This window comes from Kogia breviceps, chromosome 13 (assembly GCF_026419965.1).
Source record: "Kogia breviceps isolate mKogBre1 chromosome 13, mKogBre1 haplotype 1, whole genome shotgun sequence".
Classification (NCBI taxonomy): domain Eukaryota; kingdom Metazoa; phylum Chordata; class Mammalia; order Artiodactyla; family Physeteridae; genus Kogia; species Kogia breviceps.
Window position 1 is genome coordinate 42,492,481 of NC_081322.1, and position 15,889 is coordinate 42,508,369.

Here is a 15,889-nt window from a genome sequence, read left to right on the forward strand (position 1 = left end):
ATACAGTGTTTTGTTTAAGAAACCTTTGCTTATCCCAAGATTGCAAAGATTTTTTTCTCTTATAAATATTTTTTGAAGTCTTATAACTTTAGATCTTACATTTAGGTTTATGATCCATTCTCAGTTAATTTTTGTGTATGGTGTGAGGTAAGGGTCAATGTTCTTAAAACTTTCTACCTCATTTCATTCTTTTTTTTCTTTCTTTCTTAAAAGCTTATGGTAAAAGCACATGCCTGTAAGGTTTGCATTACAAAAACTGTTTCAGGGGAGACTGGAATGTTCATATCTTGTTCCCCAGAATGACTCTGACTTCAGTAATACTGCCACAACTGTGAGTGGGGCTTTATTAACTTGGCCACTGAAGGAGAGTCAGGTTTTGGCAAAACTATGGCAAAGTTCTTCATTAATTAAAACCAATTTTTAGATCAAAATACCTTGAGAAAGTACATATTTGGTTTATAAAAGTACCCCCAAGGGATTTTTATTTGTGGTAGTAAGGAAGGGTGGTGTGTACAAGGGTATGCACACTTAACGTCTGCTTTATGTATGTTAGTGATGTGATTTTCTTTTAGTTATCTATAAGAAGGAAAAAGCAAACTATAAAAGATGTATATGTCCATGCACATGGAGATAATTCCCATCTTATGAGCTAATGGGAGGAGGGAAGCAAGTGCTGAGTGGCTGCAGTTTGGGACAGAATGAGGTATTTCCTGTTTATGACATCACCTGTCTTAGGGCACCTCTTCCTAAGTAATTAATTTGGATGACCCTTTTATGCATAACTTTTTCTTAGCTAGATGTTATTCATGTGTTTCCATTTAGCCTCCCCCCAAGTTCAGTCTTTTTATCTGTAAAATGAGGTGACCAAACTTGTTTGCTGTTTTCCAAACTCTTTTCATTCATTTGCCACCTTTATAACGTTAGCCATGTCCGTGTAGTATCCATAGCATTGTTCACTGGAGATTTTTCTTTAAATTGACTCCTCTTTTTAAAAGGAAACTTTATGTCCCTACTCTCAATGGAAAATGGTGTATGATAACATAAATAATGCATTGTAGATTATATCTGCCTGTGTATCATTTAAAATTATCTCATATGTGCCACTTGGGTATTATTACCACTCTGTAGGAAAACAGTCTACTCATTGATCTTGATGGTTCTTTTCTGGCTTTAACACTAGATAGCTTTTCTTTGCTCAAATAATTGAGATTCCTTGTTAGAATTTTCTTGCTTTTGGCGTCTGCCATATAACAAACACTAGTTCAATTTAATAGTCAAAGTTTGAACAGCCATTTTTATAGACTTTTGCCATTTTAACCTATCTGTCTTAGTTGATTAAAATTTTATACCTTGTTTTACATTTTTAAAAAAGTTACTATGCACAATAAACCTGTTATACTCTGGTGCTGAGCATTGACTTAGAGAGAGAACTGCAAAACTGAAAAATTACATGGCTCAGTGAACTAAACAGAAATACAGTCATGAGATTAAATGGTAGAGGGGCAGGACTATCAGATTTTTCAGGGATCAGTTTTTGTGCTGCTTTTTAGATAAGATACAGAGAGTTGCGTTTAGAATGCAGCTGATTTGTAACTGAATTTTAAAGGTATGTTAATCTTTTTTTTTTTTTTTTTTTTTTTTTAAAAAAACAACCTGATGTGTGCTTTTAGATTTCTTCAGAGGCCCCACAGTATCAAATGTCCGCCTGGCTGGTTTGGAGTATGTTCTGCACTTCACTGCACTGAATGGGAAGATTTACTTTCGAAGCTATAAGTAAGTGCATTTCTTAGCATGTTTTTGTTAATCCTCAGAGTTAGCATTTTAGTGTGGCTGTTTTATAGAGCTCAGACTTAGAATTTGTGTTTGGCCCAACGTTTATTTGGAGAGTTTGCAGAATAGCAGTGACAAAGGAGCCCTGTGCTGATCCTCAGGTCTGTCACTCCCCTGCTAACTTCTGCCTCCCCTGCTTTTCCAGGGCCCTGGGACATCAAACGCTACACTCCCTCTGAGCTTAGAACGCTTATTCAGTCCTGACTCGCCATACTTTTATGCAGTATCTCCCTGTTTTTCTTGACTAAATTTAGAGCGCCAAGCCACAAGTCTTAGCCCAGCCAAAGCAAATCTCAAAGTCCTGAGTCTAAAAAATAGAGTCTGAAAGTAATAAGAAGATTCAGTGGCTAGATTCATTTTACCTTCTTTCTCCAGCTCAGGCCTCTACCCATACCCCCACCACAATATAAATATAAAACCTAACAAGCACATTCTGTTTTCATAAAAACCTTAATGACTTGCAACTGCCTTTTGAGGTAAGCATGACTTGTTTTTTTCCTTATTTAAAATAAAGTGTTAGCGCTGATAGATGGAGCGCATACTTTCCTAGAGAATACATTGACTCCCACTAACTGCCTGCCTTGGTACATTGAATTCAGCCTGACGTCTGCTTCGCGCTGTGGCATGGCAGTGCGGCCTGAGCACCGACAGCCCAGTGTTGACAGTGTCTTCGTGCAGTTGTGCCATTTGTGCAACCATTTGTGGACTTCAGCATTTCATCCATGGTTTTAATTTTGTTTTTTTATCATAACGGAATACATGGTTGACCAGCTTGTGTCCGGTGAACATCCAAATGAACTAAGTAATCACCTCTTTTTTGTTAGTAATATCCATCTTTGTCTCAAATGTATGGAGTCAGAGATGCTCGGTTCTTTTCACCACATGAGTGGTACCACCATTTCTATTTTTTCTCATTTAAATAATAATGGGCAAAGGATTTTATAATCATTTTTAACTAGTTGAGATTGAAAGTCTATAGTCTGTTGTTTGCATTTCCAAACTTGATTTTGGGGCGGTTAAGAATATTATGAAGTAGGTGACTCCTATTTATAGAGCAAGAGATAAAAGATGAAAAATCACTAACATGAAAACTTATGTTAAACGAGGAGACCCTGGGATACAAAAGAGCTAAAAATATAGAGATAAAAGTCTTTGAGAATGAGAAATGAATAATAACAATAATCTAAAACTCATGGTGAACAATTTCAAAGGAAGTAGTCTCTTCTACCAGAACTTGCATTTAGTGAAAAGAGAGATAAGTTTGTAAAGAAAGAAAGAAAATACAGAGAAAGTAAAGCAAAATGGACAGAAAATTAGCAAATCAGGCTTAAGAACAAGGGTAAATTGGCAGTGTAACTACACATATTTGTCCGTCTACTTACTTTAAGATGTATGTAATTGCTGGAGTCACTGTTAGGTTAGCATGGCATCTACCATAATGAAAAAAAAAGATTTGAATTTTTTACGAAATTATTTATTTATTTATTTATTTATTTATTTATCTATCTATTTATGGCTGCATCGGGACTTAGCTGCAGCACTCAGGGTCTTCTTTGCACCATGCAGGATCTTTCAGTTGCAGCATGCAGGCTTCTCTAGTTTTGGTGCATGGGCTCCAGAGTGCGTGGGCTCTGTAGTTTGCGGCACATGGGCTCTCTAGTTGAGGCCCATGGGCTTAGTTGTGACAGGGCTTAGTTGCCCTATGGCGTGTGGGATATTAGTTCCCCGACCAGGGATTGAACCTACGTCCCCTGCATTGGAAGGCAAGTTTTTAACCCCTGGACCACCGGGGAAGTCCCAAGATCTGAATTTTTAAGATCAGAAACCCTAGTGTAAAATTTTAATCCCAGGTTTTCATATCTATATCCTGTAATACCTACTAGCTATTGATTTGAAATAGAAAATGGACAGTGTGATTGAGAGCGAGCTGCTACTGAGGAAAATCCCTAGATGTGGATTAGCTTAGCCTCCAAGGGCTGTGCTCTGCTTGGGAGGGGAAGGAAGAGGTGGTCCCGGGAATGAGCGTCACCTCTGAGCCTAGTGATCTTGCTCTGTGCCAGGCTTTGCCACATGACATGGGCAAGTCACTTCTCAGGGCCCCTGTTTTTCCTTTGCAAAGTGTAGTGATATTATATAGGTAATTCTGAGGTCCCTCTGAGATGGATAATTCTCCTTTATGAGAGGGAGAGGAGTGCAGATAGAGGTGGGAATGTGCCAGAGAAGTGTGTCTGACCTAGTGTGGCTCCTCAGGCATTCTCACAGGCTGCTCTTGGGTGTCCTGCCCTCTTCCAACTAGCCCTTAGGCAGTTGGTTAAAGGTAGTAGTTAATATTGACACTTATTAATTTGTGAAGATCAGTAAGGCTTATAAGATGGTTTTGAGCTTCTTGGATGAAAGGAACTCTGAGCATGGAATTACATTAATAGAACCATTGACCTTTCCTCTTTTGGGGAAATAAATCATAGTGTTACTGGCACCTTCCTGTATATCCTATAATAATTAATTCCTTGGAGAATTTTATTCACTATAGGGCCAGAGCTATTAATATGAAACTGAAGATCTTTAGTAACTGCCACGTATGCCTTTGCCATGGCATTGGGTAGGTTTTATGGGGAGAATTATGCAAAACAGGAAGTATGAGCATACCTTAAAAAGCAAGCACAACATTCTAGGCAAGGAGTTAAGTAATGAAAACAGAATGTCAACAGAAGAGAGGGATATGGAAGGGAGAAAAATAAGGAAAGTGCAGTTTAAACAAGAGTGGTAATGCCAGCCAGTCTTTCTCAAGAAATAGGCAAATCATATTTAAATATATTATAGAAATTACCAATTAACATATCTAGTAGCATAAACCCACTCTTAGAGGGAAGGTACTGAGTTCTGTTTGTCTTTGTGTCCCTGCGTCTTATACCATGTAGTCTTGCAGAACTAAATGTCACTTTTGATTTAGAGCTTATAAGGAAACAAAACAAACAAAGCTTGAGGTTAAGATCTGAAATGGAGATTTACATGGGGTGTAAAGGTTCTGGGCAATAGATATTTGGCTGGAGATTTAAAAGCCTGGAATCAAAATGTCTGTCTTTAAAAAGAAGTGCAGTGTCTATGATGGCATTGAGGGTAAAGGAAATAGTTTTCATTTTGTTTTTTTAGAGTCGATGTTTAATAGACTCTTCATTTTCCTTAGTATAATCACAAAAATCCTTTATAAATTCTCTATTAATACATTTCCTCTGAGAAAGAGTAAACAGTTGTTTATTTAAAGGATTAACAATTGATTTTTTTAAGATTTCAATTTTCTTTTTCTCTTTCCTTCCTTCTTTTCTTCCTTCCTTCCTTCCTTCCTTCTTTCCCCCTTTCTTCCTTCCTTCCTTCCTTCCTTCCTTCCTTCCTTTCTTTCCTCCTTCCCTCCCTCCCACCCACCAGGTCTTAGTTGCAGTGTGCAGGATCTTTGTTGAGGCGTGTGGGATCTTTTAGTTGTGGCATGCGGGATCTAGTCCTCCTTCCAGGGATCGAACCCATGCCCCCTGCATTGGGAGTACAAAGTCTTAACTGATGGACCACCAGGGAAGTCCCAATGATTTTAGATTCTAGATTTCACTGTTAAAAGCTATTAATAAAAAGAAAAGATGATAGCCCTATCATGAGAAACCATATGAAGAGAACTGACAACTGGAGAAAGTTTCCTTTTATTTCTATCAAATAGAAATAGAATAGTGAACATACTCAGTGAAGTGATTAAGGTAAGATCATCTACACAGGCAGTATGGCACTGTAACTTAATTCTTCAGTAAATAGCAACAGATGTAGTTATATGTAGTTACTTGGAAAAAATTTTCTATACTGCTCAAAAGATTTACTTCATTAGGAGGGCACTTACATAAATAAAAAGGTACATGAACTGTTCTGGATTGACAAGTTTTCCATTTAGCTGAAAATTAGCATCTTAAGTGGTAGAAAATTTTTTCATTGAAATTTTATATGTGTGATTTCCTTGATATTTTTTAAAAAATAATCTACTGAACATAAGATATTAATCAAGATTTAGTCTTTTTTCCCCCTTTTATTGTTTTTCTTTTCTTTTTTTGGCCATGCCATACAGTATGCGGGATCTTAGTTCCCTGACCAGGGAGTGAACCTGTGCCCCCTGCAGTGGAATCGTGGAGTCCTAACCATTAGACCACCAGGGGATTCCCAAGATTTAGTCTTAATATGAGTTCAGCATGGTAAATATCGTTTATTTGGAGGTACTGAACATGTGGATGCAACTGCAGAAGTACCTGGGATATAAAAGATCAAATGGTCACTGCCCCCATATGCGTGAATTAGGTATTAGGGAAGATGCCATGATGTTAGCCAGCTTAAGCGCCTAACAATGTTTTCCCTTATGGTAGGCCTGAGATAGGCCTTCTCGCAGGTCTCTTCTGCTGGAACCACTGTGAGGAGAGTGCCCTAAAGACCCTTGTTTAGGTTCTGTTTCCCTGTGCTTGTTCCCTTCAAGCCCCATACTAATATTTATTTTATCTTTTAATGTTAGTATCTTTTTTGTTTCTTTAACATTTCTGCTCTTTAGGTATCCTAGGTTGTGGGTTGTGGTTTTTGGTTTTTGGTTTTTTTGGCCTTGTTTAATTCGGTATAAATTACTGTGTCTGATACAATGTATCTATCATTATGACTCTTCCGTAGCCAGTAAATGCACCTCCTATGAATGAACTGTATTGATTGGTTGTCTTCATGTGATACAGGGCTGTTAACAAGCTTTTGCACACTCACTCCTGCTTCCTGGTGTTTGCTGCTCTCCTGGGTATTCTTTACTCTGCTTTCCTCTTCTGTTCTTTCTCTTCTCTCATGTCACTTGTTGCCTCTTTTCACACTCCGGCTTTTATGTGAAAAGGCTGATTTTTTTTTTTTTTTTTTTTTGCAGTACGCAGGTCTCTCACTGTTGCAGCCTCTCCTGTTGCGGAGCACAGGCTCCGGACGCACAGGCTCAGCAGCCTTGGCTCATGGGCCCAGCCGCTCTGCGGCATGTGGGATCTTCCCAGACCGGGGCACGAACCCGTGTCCCCTACATCGGCAGGCGGACTCTCAACCACTGCGCCACCAGGGAAGCCCAAGGCTGATCTTTTTAAAACATTATTATTTAGTCCTTTTTTTTTCCTGTATGGAGATCTGGCCTCTAACAAATTGAGTCTTTTAATTCAAATAACCTTCAGGTCTTTGAGCAATTCTTGTGGTATCTCTCACAAAAAAAGAATTTGTGAGTCTCCCTTCCTCCCCATTGTATCCTTCATATGCTTTCAAATCCAGAGCTATTTGGACATATTGTATCCAGAAAGTTGTGGTTTTGTTATATTAAGTTCATTCCAGTCTATGGAGATCAGTAAATGTCTGTGCAATGGAGAAAAGTTGATTCTGAATAGGTCTTAGAGAAATAAGAATTTGTTAATCAATCATGTAATATAATGTTTCAAAAACCCAATTAAGATTTTTTTATAATCATGTAAATCTTGCGTAAGATGAAGAAGTCAAATCAAAGGATTCCACTTCTTAGAACTGTATCACCTGCTGTTTCTCAACAATATTGCATATTCTTATGTTTTATTTTTGAAAATAAGTAGACTGAAGAAAATACTTGGTCTTGGGGCTTCCCTGGTGGCTCAGTAGTTAAGAATCCACCTGCCAATGCAGGGGACATGGGTTCGAGCCCTGGTGCGGGAAGATCCCACATGCTGCAGAGCAACTAAGCCCACGCACCACAGCTACTGAGCCTGCGCTCTAGAGCCTGCGAGCCACAACTACTGAGCCCACATGCAACAGCTACTGAAGCCCATGCACCTAGAGCCCGTGCTCCGCAACAAGAGAAGCCACCGCAGCGAGAAGCCGTGCACCTCAACGAAGAGTAGCCCCAGCTCGCTGCAACTAGAGAAAGCCCACAAGGAGCAACGGAGGACCAGCGCAGCGTAAAATAAATAAAATTTTTTTTTTTTTGGTACGTGGGCCTCTCACTGTTGTGGCCCCTCCCTTTGCGGAGCACAGGCTCTGGATGCACAGGCTCACGGGCCCAGCCGCTCCGCAGCATGTGGGATCCTCCCAGACCGGGCGGGGCACAAACCCGTGTCCCCTGCATCGGCAGGCAGACTCCCAACCACTTCCAGGGAAGCCCAATAAATTTATTTTTAAAAAAAAAGAAAAAGAAAATACTGTTCTAAATATATAAAGTATTAAGCTTAGCCTTTCTGTTTTTGTTTTTGTTTTTTTTTTAATCTTTTTGGCCATGCCATGTGGCATCTGGGATATTAGTTCCCTGACTAGGGATCAAACCCATTCCTCCTGCATTGGAAGCGCAGAGTCTTAACCACTGGACTGCCAGGGAAGTCTCTAAGCTTAGCCTTTCTAAACATTTTATGATATTTTATGGAACTGTAATCTTCTAGAACAAAAATATTTGTGAGGGGGGTGGGACTTTTATCAAAGTCAAAGCAACATTTCTTTTTTGCTGTTTCATAAAGGTTGCTGTTGAAGAAATCTGGCTGCAGAACACCTCGGATTGAATTGGAAGAGATGGGACCCTCATTGGATCTGGTTCTGAGGAGGACACACCTAGCATCAGATGACCTTTATAAGTTATCTATGAAAATGCCCAAAGCCCTCAAGGTACATGACTTGTAGATTGGTGCCATGTTTATTTGTATATTCCATTCTTCTTTCCAAAAATGGATTTGTGGCATATTATATTGAAGAGCATACATAAAGAGGTCAATAAAATAGATAAAATTAGACTCTCAGAGCCAAAGAAAGGAGGAAGAAGCAAATAAGCCAACCATAATTGATAATAAAATTGTAGAGACCAGGCATCAGGTGTTGCTGAGAGCTTCCTGGTAGTCAAGACTGCCAGTTTTCAGCAAAAATGGGGCTCATTTTAGCCATTGTGAAAATGTAATTTCAAGCATAGGATGTGTAACCCATACTTGCATAAAGTGTGTTTTGACTTTTGAATGGTTTTAAAAAGCAAGTAGAAATGGCATCTCTGGAATGCCAATAAAGATTGAAATGATAGTTATAATCCTTAAGCTAAACACAGGAAATTCTCTCAGTGCATGAATGACAGTGATTAGTCTGTTGTGTTGCTTCTCAAAGTATGGTCTGACAATTTACCTGAGAATTGTTAGAAATGCTGAATTCTCAGATCCCACCTTAGTCCTACTGAATTAGAATTGGCATTTTAACAAGCTCTGAGTGATCTGTTTATACCTAAGTTTGAAGAGAAAGGGCTGTAGGGCTATAGACTCTATATCATTAAAGGTGTGCTCACTAATGGAGATTGTTAATACAGTAGTTGTTGTACACTAGATTTTTACCAGTTCATGGTAGTAGACCCAACTAGATATATATTTATATATTCTTGTTTCATAGCCAAAGAAGAAGAAAAATGTCTCTCATGATACTTTTGGTACAACTTATGGAAGAATTCATATGCAGAAGCAAGACCTAAGCAAACTACAAACCAGGAAAATGAAGGGGTTGAAGAAGCGACCTGCAGAAAGGAAAGCAGAAGACCAGGAGAAAAAATCAAAGAGAATTAAAAAGGACTGATGGAATATAGCCAATAACTGCATTTTTATTGTAGTCTTTACTTAGACTATCAAGCATCAATTATTTCAGAGTTTCTTGTGAGGTTTTATTGTATATTTTTAGAACTTGCTAATTTACCTAAATTATATATTATATACATTGTGAACAGTAACATACTAGTATTAGGTTGAAAGTTAGGCTCTTACTGGAGACATTACACCCTGGTATGCCGTTTTCTCTCTGTGATGTGACATTTCCCTCTGCCTACCCCCTACAAAGACTCCTATCTCATTGGGTGGGTGAGTGAGGAGGGATCTCCAGAACAGTCATTGGTATTTTAGAGAATTTTGGGTTAAGCTTTAGATAAAGGGAGGAAGTTATGGAAAGTAGAAATGGTCCAAAGTAACTATATACATGCTCAGTATGAGCTACCTGGAAAGTTGACCCCATCTCCCAGCATATACATACAACCTGACTTTTATTTTTTTACTTTCCTGTTGTTTTACCTGAAATTCTACCAGTTAGAGATTAATTTTGAGATTTTAAGCTCTGTGTCTTAAAACAGATCTCTGAGATGTCCACTACCTGATCACTGACATACTACCTTACTATTGATTATTTTAAGAGATTCTGCTACTAAATGGAGCCCTGTTCCTCTTCTTTGGGAGAAAGGAAGTTTTGATAAGGGTTGAAGTGAGAAAGGAGAGATTAGATAAGTTAAGACACGACATTTTAGGGTACTGGGTAGCTGTAAGTAGCTAAAGGTCACATGAAGGCCCTGGGTGTTTGCATACAGAGTAGGAGTAAGCCAAAGCCAAACAGCTTATTTTGAAGTTTTCTTGAAGACTGGCCCTGTGCCTAGGAAAATGGGGGAAAGCTTTCTGCTTCCTACTCCTAGTACTGCAAACTTGTTTTCCCTAAATGTACAATTTAGTTTCCTTGACTGGGTCCCTGGCAAAGAGGCTCCTTTATACAAGCACAAGCCAATTATGCTGTAAAAGTACAAACATACATAAACCATGATGTGTTACTTAAAGTAGAAATGCTTTTGTTTTCAATTCCGTGTCAAGGAGCTCCTCCATGTCTATGTGTGCATGCATTTATGTGAGTTTGCTAAAAGCTAGAACCTCAATTTTACTATTTTTATCCTTTCCCTTCTCTTGTAAACCCATTCCTTAGCCTTCCTTCTCCCCAGCCCTTTCCTGGCTAATAGTCTCTTAAAAAGGAGGGAGCTGGTATCACTCATTTACACTTGTTACTTTATTATACATTTAACCAAAGACTACACGGTTTTAGATCGGAAGTAGGTGTTTGCATTCTATGTCTAAATGGGGAGAGAGGGCTAAATTAAAATTATTCATATCCTGCTATCTGCAAGTAGATGGACAATGGACAGTAGTTGGGGAGAAGGGGCGTCATGAAAAGGGCATCAGAAATGATGGATGCAGGGCTTCACTGGTGGCGCAATGGTTAAGAATCCGCCTGCCAATGCAGGGGACACGGGTTCGAGCTCTGGTCCGGGAAGATCCCACATGCTGCGGAGCAACTAAGCCCATGCGCCACAACTACTGAGCCTGCTCTCTAGAGTGCGTAAGCCATAAATACTGAAGCCCACGCACCTTGAGCTCGTGCTCCGCAACAAGAGAAGCCACTGCAAGGAGAAGCCCACACAGTGCAACGAAGAGTAGCCCCCACTTGCCACAGCTAGAGAAAGCCCATGCGCAGCAAAAAAGATCCAACGCAGACAAACAAAAAAGAAATGATGGATGCACAGCCCTTACCCAATGTGTGACCCCTGGCTGGTCCAGCTAACAATAATGAAGGTAGGCAGACTCAGGAGGCAGAGCCATGGGTCCTTTTCACCAGCCACTTACAGGAAGGACCCTGCCACACTCTATGGCTGTTAGCATAACTGATGCCATCTTGGGCCTGTTCAGTTTCTCCCGTCCTTCAGCTGACCCTACCTAGGGCTGTACTGTGTAGTAAATCTCTGTTGTCAGGGGCTTTGTAGTTAATAGATGTTGTTTAATGACCATTAGGTCCAGGTGGCCCCTGTGCTGTTAGTCTCCAGACAATAATGAAGAGCTTCGCTGACGTATTCCTGGCGCCCAAGAGACTAGTTACCCGTTCATAAATCTGGACTTTGGAATTCACTTCCTGTTTCCAAGCACGTACCCCCATACCCTAGGTTAACTATAAAATGCTCCCAGTGGCAGTTATGAATGCTTCTGGATGTCATCCACCCTATCCCACCCTGTGAGTAAACTACCTTATAATAAGCTGATCCAACTGATTATATGGAGTGGCCTGCCTCATTTTTCGGTTTCAAGATACTGTCTCAGTTTGGTGGGCATCTTTCATTCCCTTTGTGTTTTTCCTATTTTTTAGGATGCTAATACTAATACCAAGCTATATATGATTTCATGAAATGATTCCTTTTAATAAATGCTGCTGTTTGTTTTCTTGGTATTGAACATAATCCAAAGTAGAGATGTTATTACCCAAATCAATAAAGAAAGAGGGCAAAAAAGAACTTATCCAAGTCAGTTTTCAATTATCTGATTATCTAGCTGCTTCTGATCTCTCCTTCCTTTCATTTATATTTTTAGCCACTTCTCCCCCCTACCCAAGAGTGAGGCCAGGAAAGGATTCGCAGAAGCTTTAAAATGGAAGAAGTTAAAATTACTAAAACCACTGCTAAATTTGACCAAGAAGAGGTTTGTTTTTTAATGGAATTTCAGGTATCGGTACTTTGTCCATTATAAAATTAAGAGCCTACAAAAATACAGGGTCTTTATCACATCCTTAGTGAACTTTTTTTTTTTTTTTCGGTATGCGGGCCTCTCACTGTTGTGGCCTCTCCCGTTGAGGAGCACAGGCTCCGGACGCACAGGCTCAGCGGCCATGGCTCACGGGCCCAGCCACTCCGCGGCATGTGGGATCTTCCCGGACCAGGGATCAAACCCGTGTCCCCTGCATTGGCAGGCAGATTCTTAACCACTGCGCCACCAGGGAAGACCCCCCAAATAGGCCTATCTTTAACAAAATTTAGATTATAATAACAATGTGTGACCCCTCATGGAATAAACAAAGAATGAAACAAATGATGGATTTTTTTTTTTGCGGTACGCGGACCTCTCACTGTTGTGGCATTTCCTGTTGCGGAGCACAGGCTCCGGACACGCAGGCTCAGTGGCCATGGCTCACGGGCCCAGCCGCTCCGCGGCATGTGGGATCTTCCCAGACCGGGGCACAAACCCATGCCCCCTGCATCGGCAGGCGGACTCTCAACCACTGCGCCACGAGGGAAGCCCCTTAATTCACTTTTAATAGATAATAGAAATGGTCAAAACACCCCATAATTGCATGAAAGGCAAATATATCCTAGTATATATATATATATATATATATATATATATATATATATATACATTATGAAATTGTATAGGTTATTCACATCCCTTTAAATAAACTACTGTAAACAAGAAAAATTAGGCTTGCTGGCTTGAGCTTTATGCCACCTGTGAGAAGAAAGTCAATTTGCTTTTAAATGTATGTTGTTTTCCTGTCATACCAACAATGTGAGTGGTTCAAGTTTAAAATCAGCAGAGGTAACACTGAGTTTCCTGTAAGTGGACCATGTTAGGCCATGTTAGAAAGTTTGACTGCCTTGGTTGAACTGGAGCCATTTTTGCACTTTTTCCAATTCAAAACCCTTAGGGAAAAAGTTTTAGAACATGGCCAACCATGTTCTAGATAACCAACATGCATTTAAATTTTGTTCTTGTTCTGCTGCCTCCTTCAAACAACTTCCCTCCTCCCTTCCCCAATGCATTCTCACCCCCCACCCCGACCCTTCACACTCTGAGCATCAGAAAATAGGTTCTAAACACAGGGAGAAAGGTCTGGCACTGGGCAGGCACCTGCTACTTAGTGGGGTTGAGGCCTATATGAAAGAAGGTTAAAAAACGGGAAACGGCAAAGCCTCTAGAACTCGGCATTTAAGGCTTTTGCCAAGCAAAGATCAAAGCCCTTGAGCTTTTAAGTCTTTTACTGGATTGGGATTGATTCCTCAGGCTAAAAACGAGCTCAGCTAGAAGCAGAGTGGCAGGTGTAGGATCTGTGAGGCATGCCCTCTGGCTAAGCTGGAACCCAGAGCTGCAGAGGTGCTGGCTCTGGATTCCAGATCAGGGGAAAGGACCTGTAACCAGAGTTAGAGTTGAGCTTAAGGAGAGACTGTGTTCAGGGATCTCCTCTGTCCCTCTCAAACACTGCAAGCTAGCTCAGAAAGAGGTTCCTGGAGGGCAAAGCACAAGCTATTTAACGGGTGCATCTGAAGTGGACTTGGAAGATTCACACCCATCAACTTGAGAAGTTTATTTTCTCAGTCCCTTAGCTAGTTCCCCAGAGTCAGCTGACAAAGCAGATGGCAAGGTGACCTGGGTAGAGATATCACTTTAGATGACAACCTGCAACAGGGCCTCTGGCTTGGCACTCAGAGGCAGCCCTAGGGTTTATGGCACTGGGAAAGAGCACGAGAATTCATTGCTGTCCCCTTAAGCCCCATTTCCATCTATTTGACTCACCACTTAAAGCTTGTCTGTGTCACAAATGTGTCTGAGTTTTATGCCCAGTACCTTCCTTTGCATAGGGGGACCTTGGGGAAGGATTAAACAATCTTGAAAAATCAATAAACAATGCTCAAGTGGCTAGGAGCTCCTCAAAAGTGGAATATGTGGGAGAGAGGGACAGCAGGTAGTGCGGTGTTGGGGCCGAAAGTTGTGGGCTTAAAAGAAACTAACAGGGCTTCCCTGGTGACGCAGTGGTTAAAGAATCTGCCTGCCAATGCAGGGAACACGGGTTCGAGCCCTGGTCCAGGAAGATCCCCCATGCTGCGGAGCAACTAAACCCGTGCACCACAACTACTGAGCTTGCGCTCTAGAGCCCGTGAGCCACAACTACTGAAGCCTGTGCACCTAGAGCCCATGCTCTGCAACAAGAGAAACCACTGCAATGAGAAGCCCGCACACCACAATGAAGAGTATCCCCCACTAGCCACAACAGAAAAATCTCACGTGCAGCAACGAAGACCCAAAGCTGCCAAAAATAAATAAATATTTTTTTAAAAAAAAAGAAGAAGGAAACTGATATCCTCTCCTGATGCTCTCTGAGCCCTCAGCTAAGACTTAAAAGGACAGGACCCAATTAAAGACAGGCAAAACCATTGGCAAGGGCTTCCCTGGTGGCGCAGTGGTTGAGAATCCGCCTGCCGATGCAGGAGACACGGGTTCGTGCCCTGGTCCGGGAAGATCCCACGTGCCGCGGAGCGACTGGGCCCGTGAGCCATGGCCGCCAGGCCTGTGCGTCCGGAGCCTGTGCTCCGCAACGGGAGAGGCCACAAGAGTGAGAGGCCCGCATACCGCAAAAAAAAAAAAAAAAAAACCATTGGCAACACCAATTAGTGGTATGGTTCTCTAAGTAATGTTAGAAGTGTTAGTTCCCAGCGTTTTTCGAGAAATGCAAAGAAAATAAACGAGGCTTTATTTTGTTTTGTGGTAGTAGTAGTAGTACGACAAATAATTTTTTTAAAGGGGGCCTGATAAGGCAAGTGGTACAATGCTAGCTGACAGAATTCTTATCTGATTTCCATGCTTAGAAACTGAGAAGAGCAGAGCCATCGTGGTTGAGAAGTGGTGCACCATAGTCCTATCCTAACCTCAAGGTGGGTGAGATGTGGTATGGAAAGCATCAGGCTGATTGAAATGACTAGGAGTCTTTTTTTTTTTTTTTTTTTTTTTTGCAGTACATGGGCCTCTCACTGTTGTGGCCTCTCCCGTTGCGGAGCACAGGCTCCGGACACGCAGGCCCAGAGGCCATGGCTCACGGGCCCTGCCGCTCCGCGGCATGTGGGATCTTCCCAGACCGGGGCACAAACCCGTGTCCCCTGCATCAGCAGGCGGACTCTCAACCACTGCGCCACCAGGGAAGCCCGACTTGGAGTCTTAATCCCAGAAAAAGACAATCAGCTAATCTTGAAGGAATTGTGAGGAAGCAGAGTGAGGCAGAGATTTGGTCCTGGCGACATTTTGGGAAAAATCATTACATAGGTGGCTTGTGAGCTCTTTCTTAGACATGAACGTAGTCATTGCTAAGAGCTACCATGGGTTCCCTGGGAGCTAAGAGTGTCAACTGATCACATTCCTTTTTTGAAAGGAGTCCTTTCCTGGTAGATAGGGGAGTAGTCATTCACTCCACATTTATCAAGCATTATGTTTCAGGCATTGTATATGTTTACAATTTAGAAAGCATTTTCTTTAAAATACAATTTTGGTAATTCCCTGGCAGTCCAGTGGTTAGGACGCTGCACTTCCACAGCAGGGGGCCCGGGTCTGATCCCTGGTCAGGGAACTAGGCTCCCACAAGCTGGGCAGCCTGGCCATAAGTGAACGAATGAATGAATAAATAAATAAATAAAATACAATTTTGATTT

General features: G+C 41.3%; 1 protein-coding gene across 5 annotated transcripts in view; it reads left to right on the forward strand.

Annotated features, from left to right (window-relative positions):
- The window catches only part of RPF2 (ribosome production factor 2 homolog), a 39,936-nt gene extending 27,433 nt beyond the window's left edge, over positions 1-12,503 (forward strand). For 4 of the 5 annotated variants that reach the window (XM_059083638.2, XM_067011660.1, XM_067011659.1 and 1 more), the window contains exons 8-10: positions 1,671-1,773; positions 8,337-8,481; positions 9,241-12,503. In XM_059083638.2, coding sequence (XP_058939621.1) covers positions 1,671-1,773; positions 8,337-8,481; positions 9,241-9,420 — 428 coding nt within the window. In that variant the 3' untranslated portion in view covers positions 9,421-12,503. Of the gene's footprint in view, positions 1-1,670; positions 1,774-6,751; positions 7,880-8,336; positions 8,482-9,240 lie in introns of those variants that run through there. The other variant, XM_067011661.1, reaches the window with a different exon arrangement.
- The last annotated feature ends 3,386 nt before the right edge of the window (positions 12,504-15,889 follow it).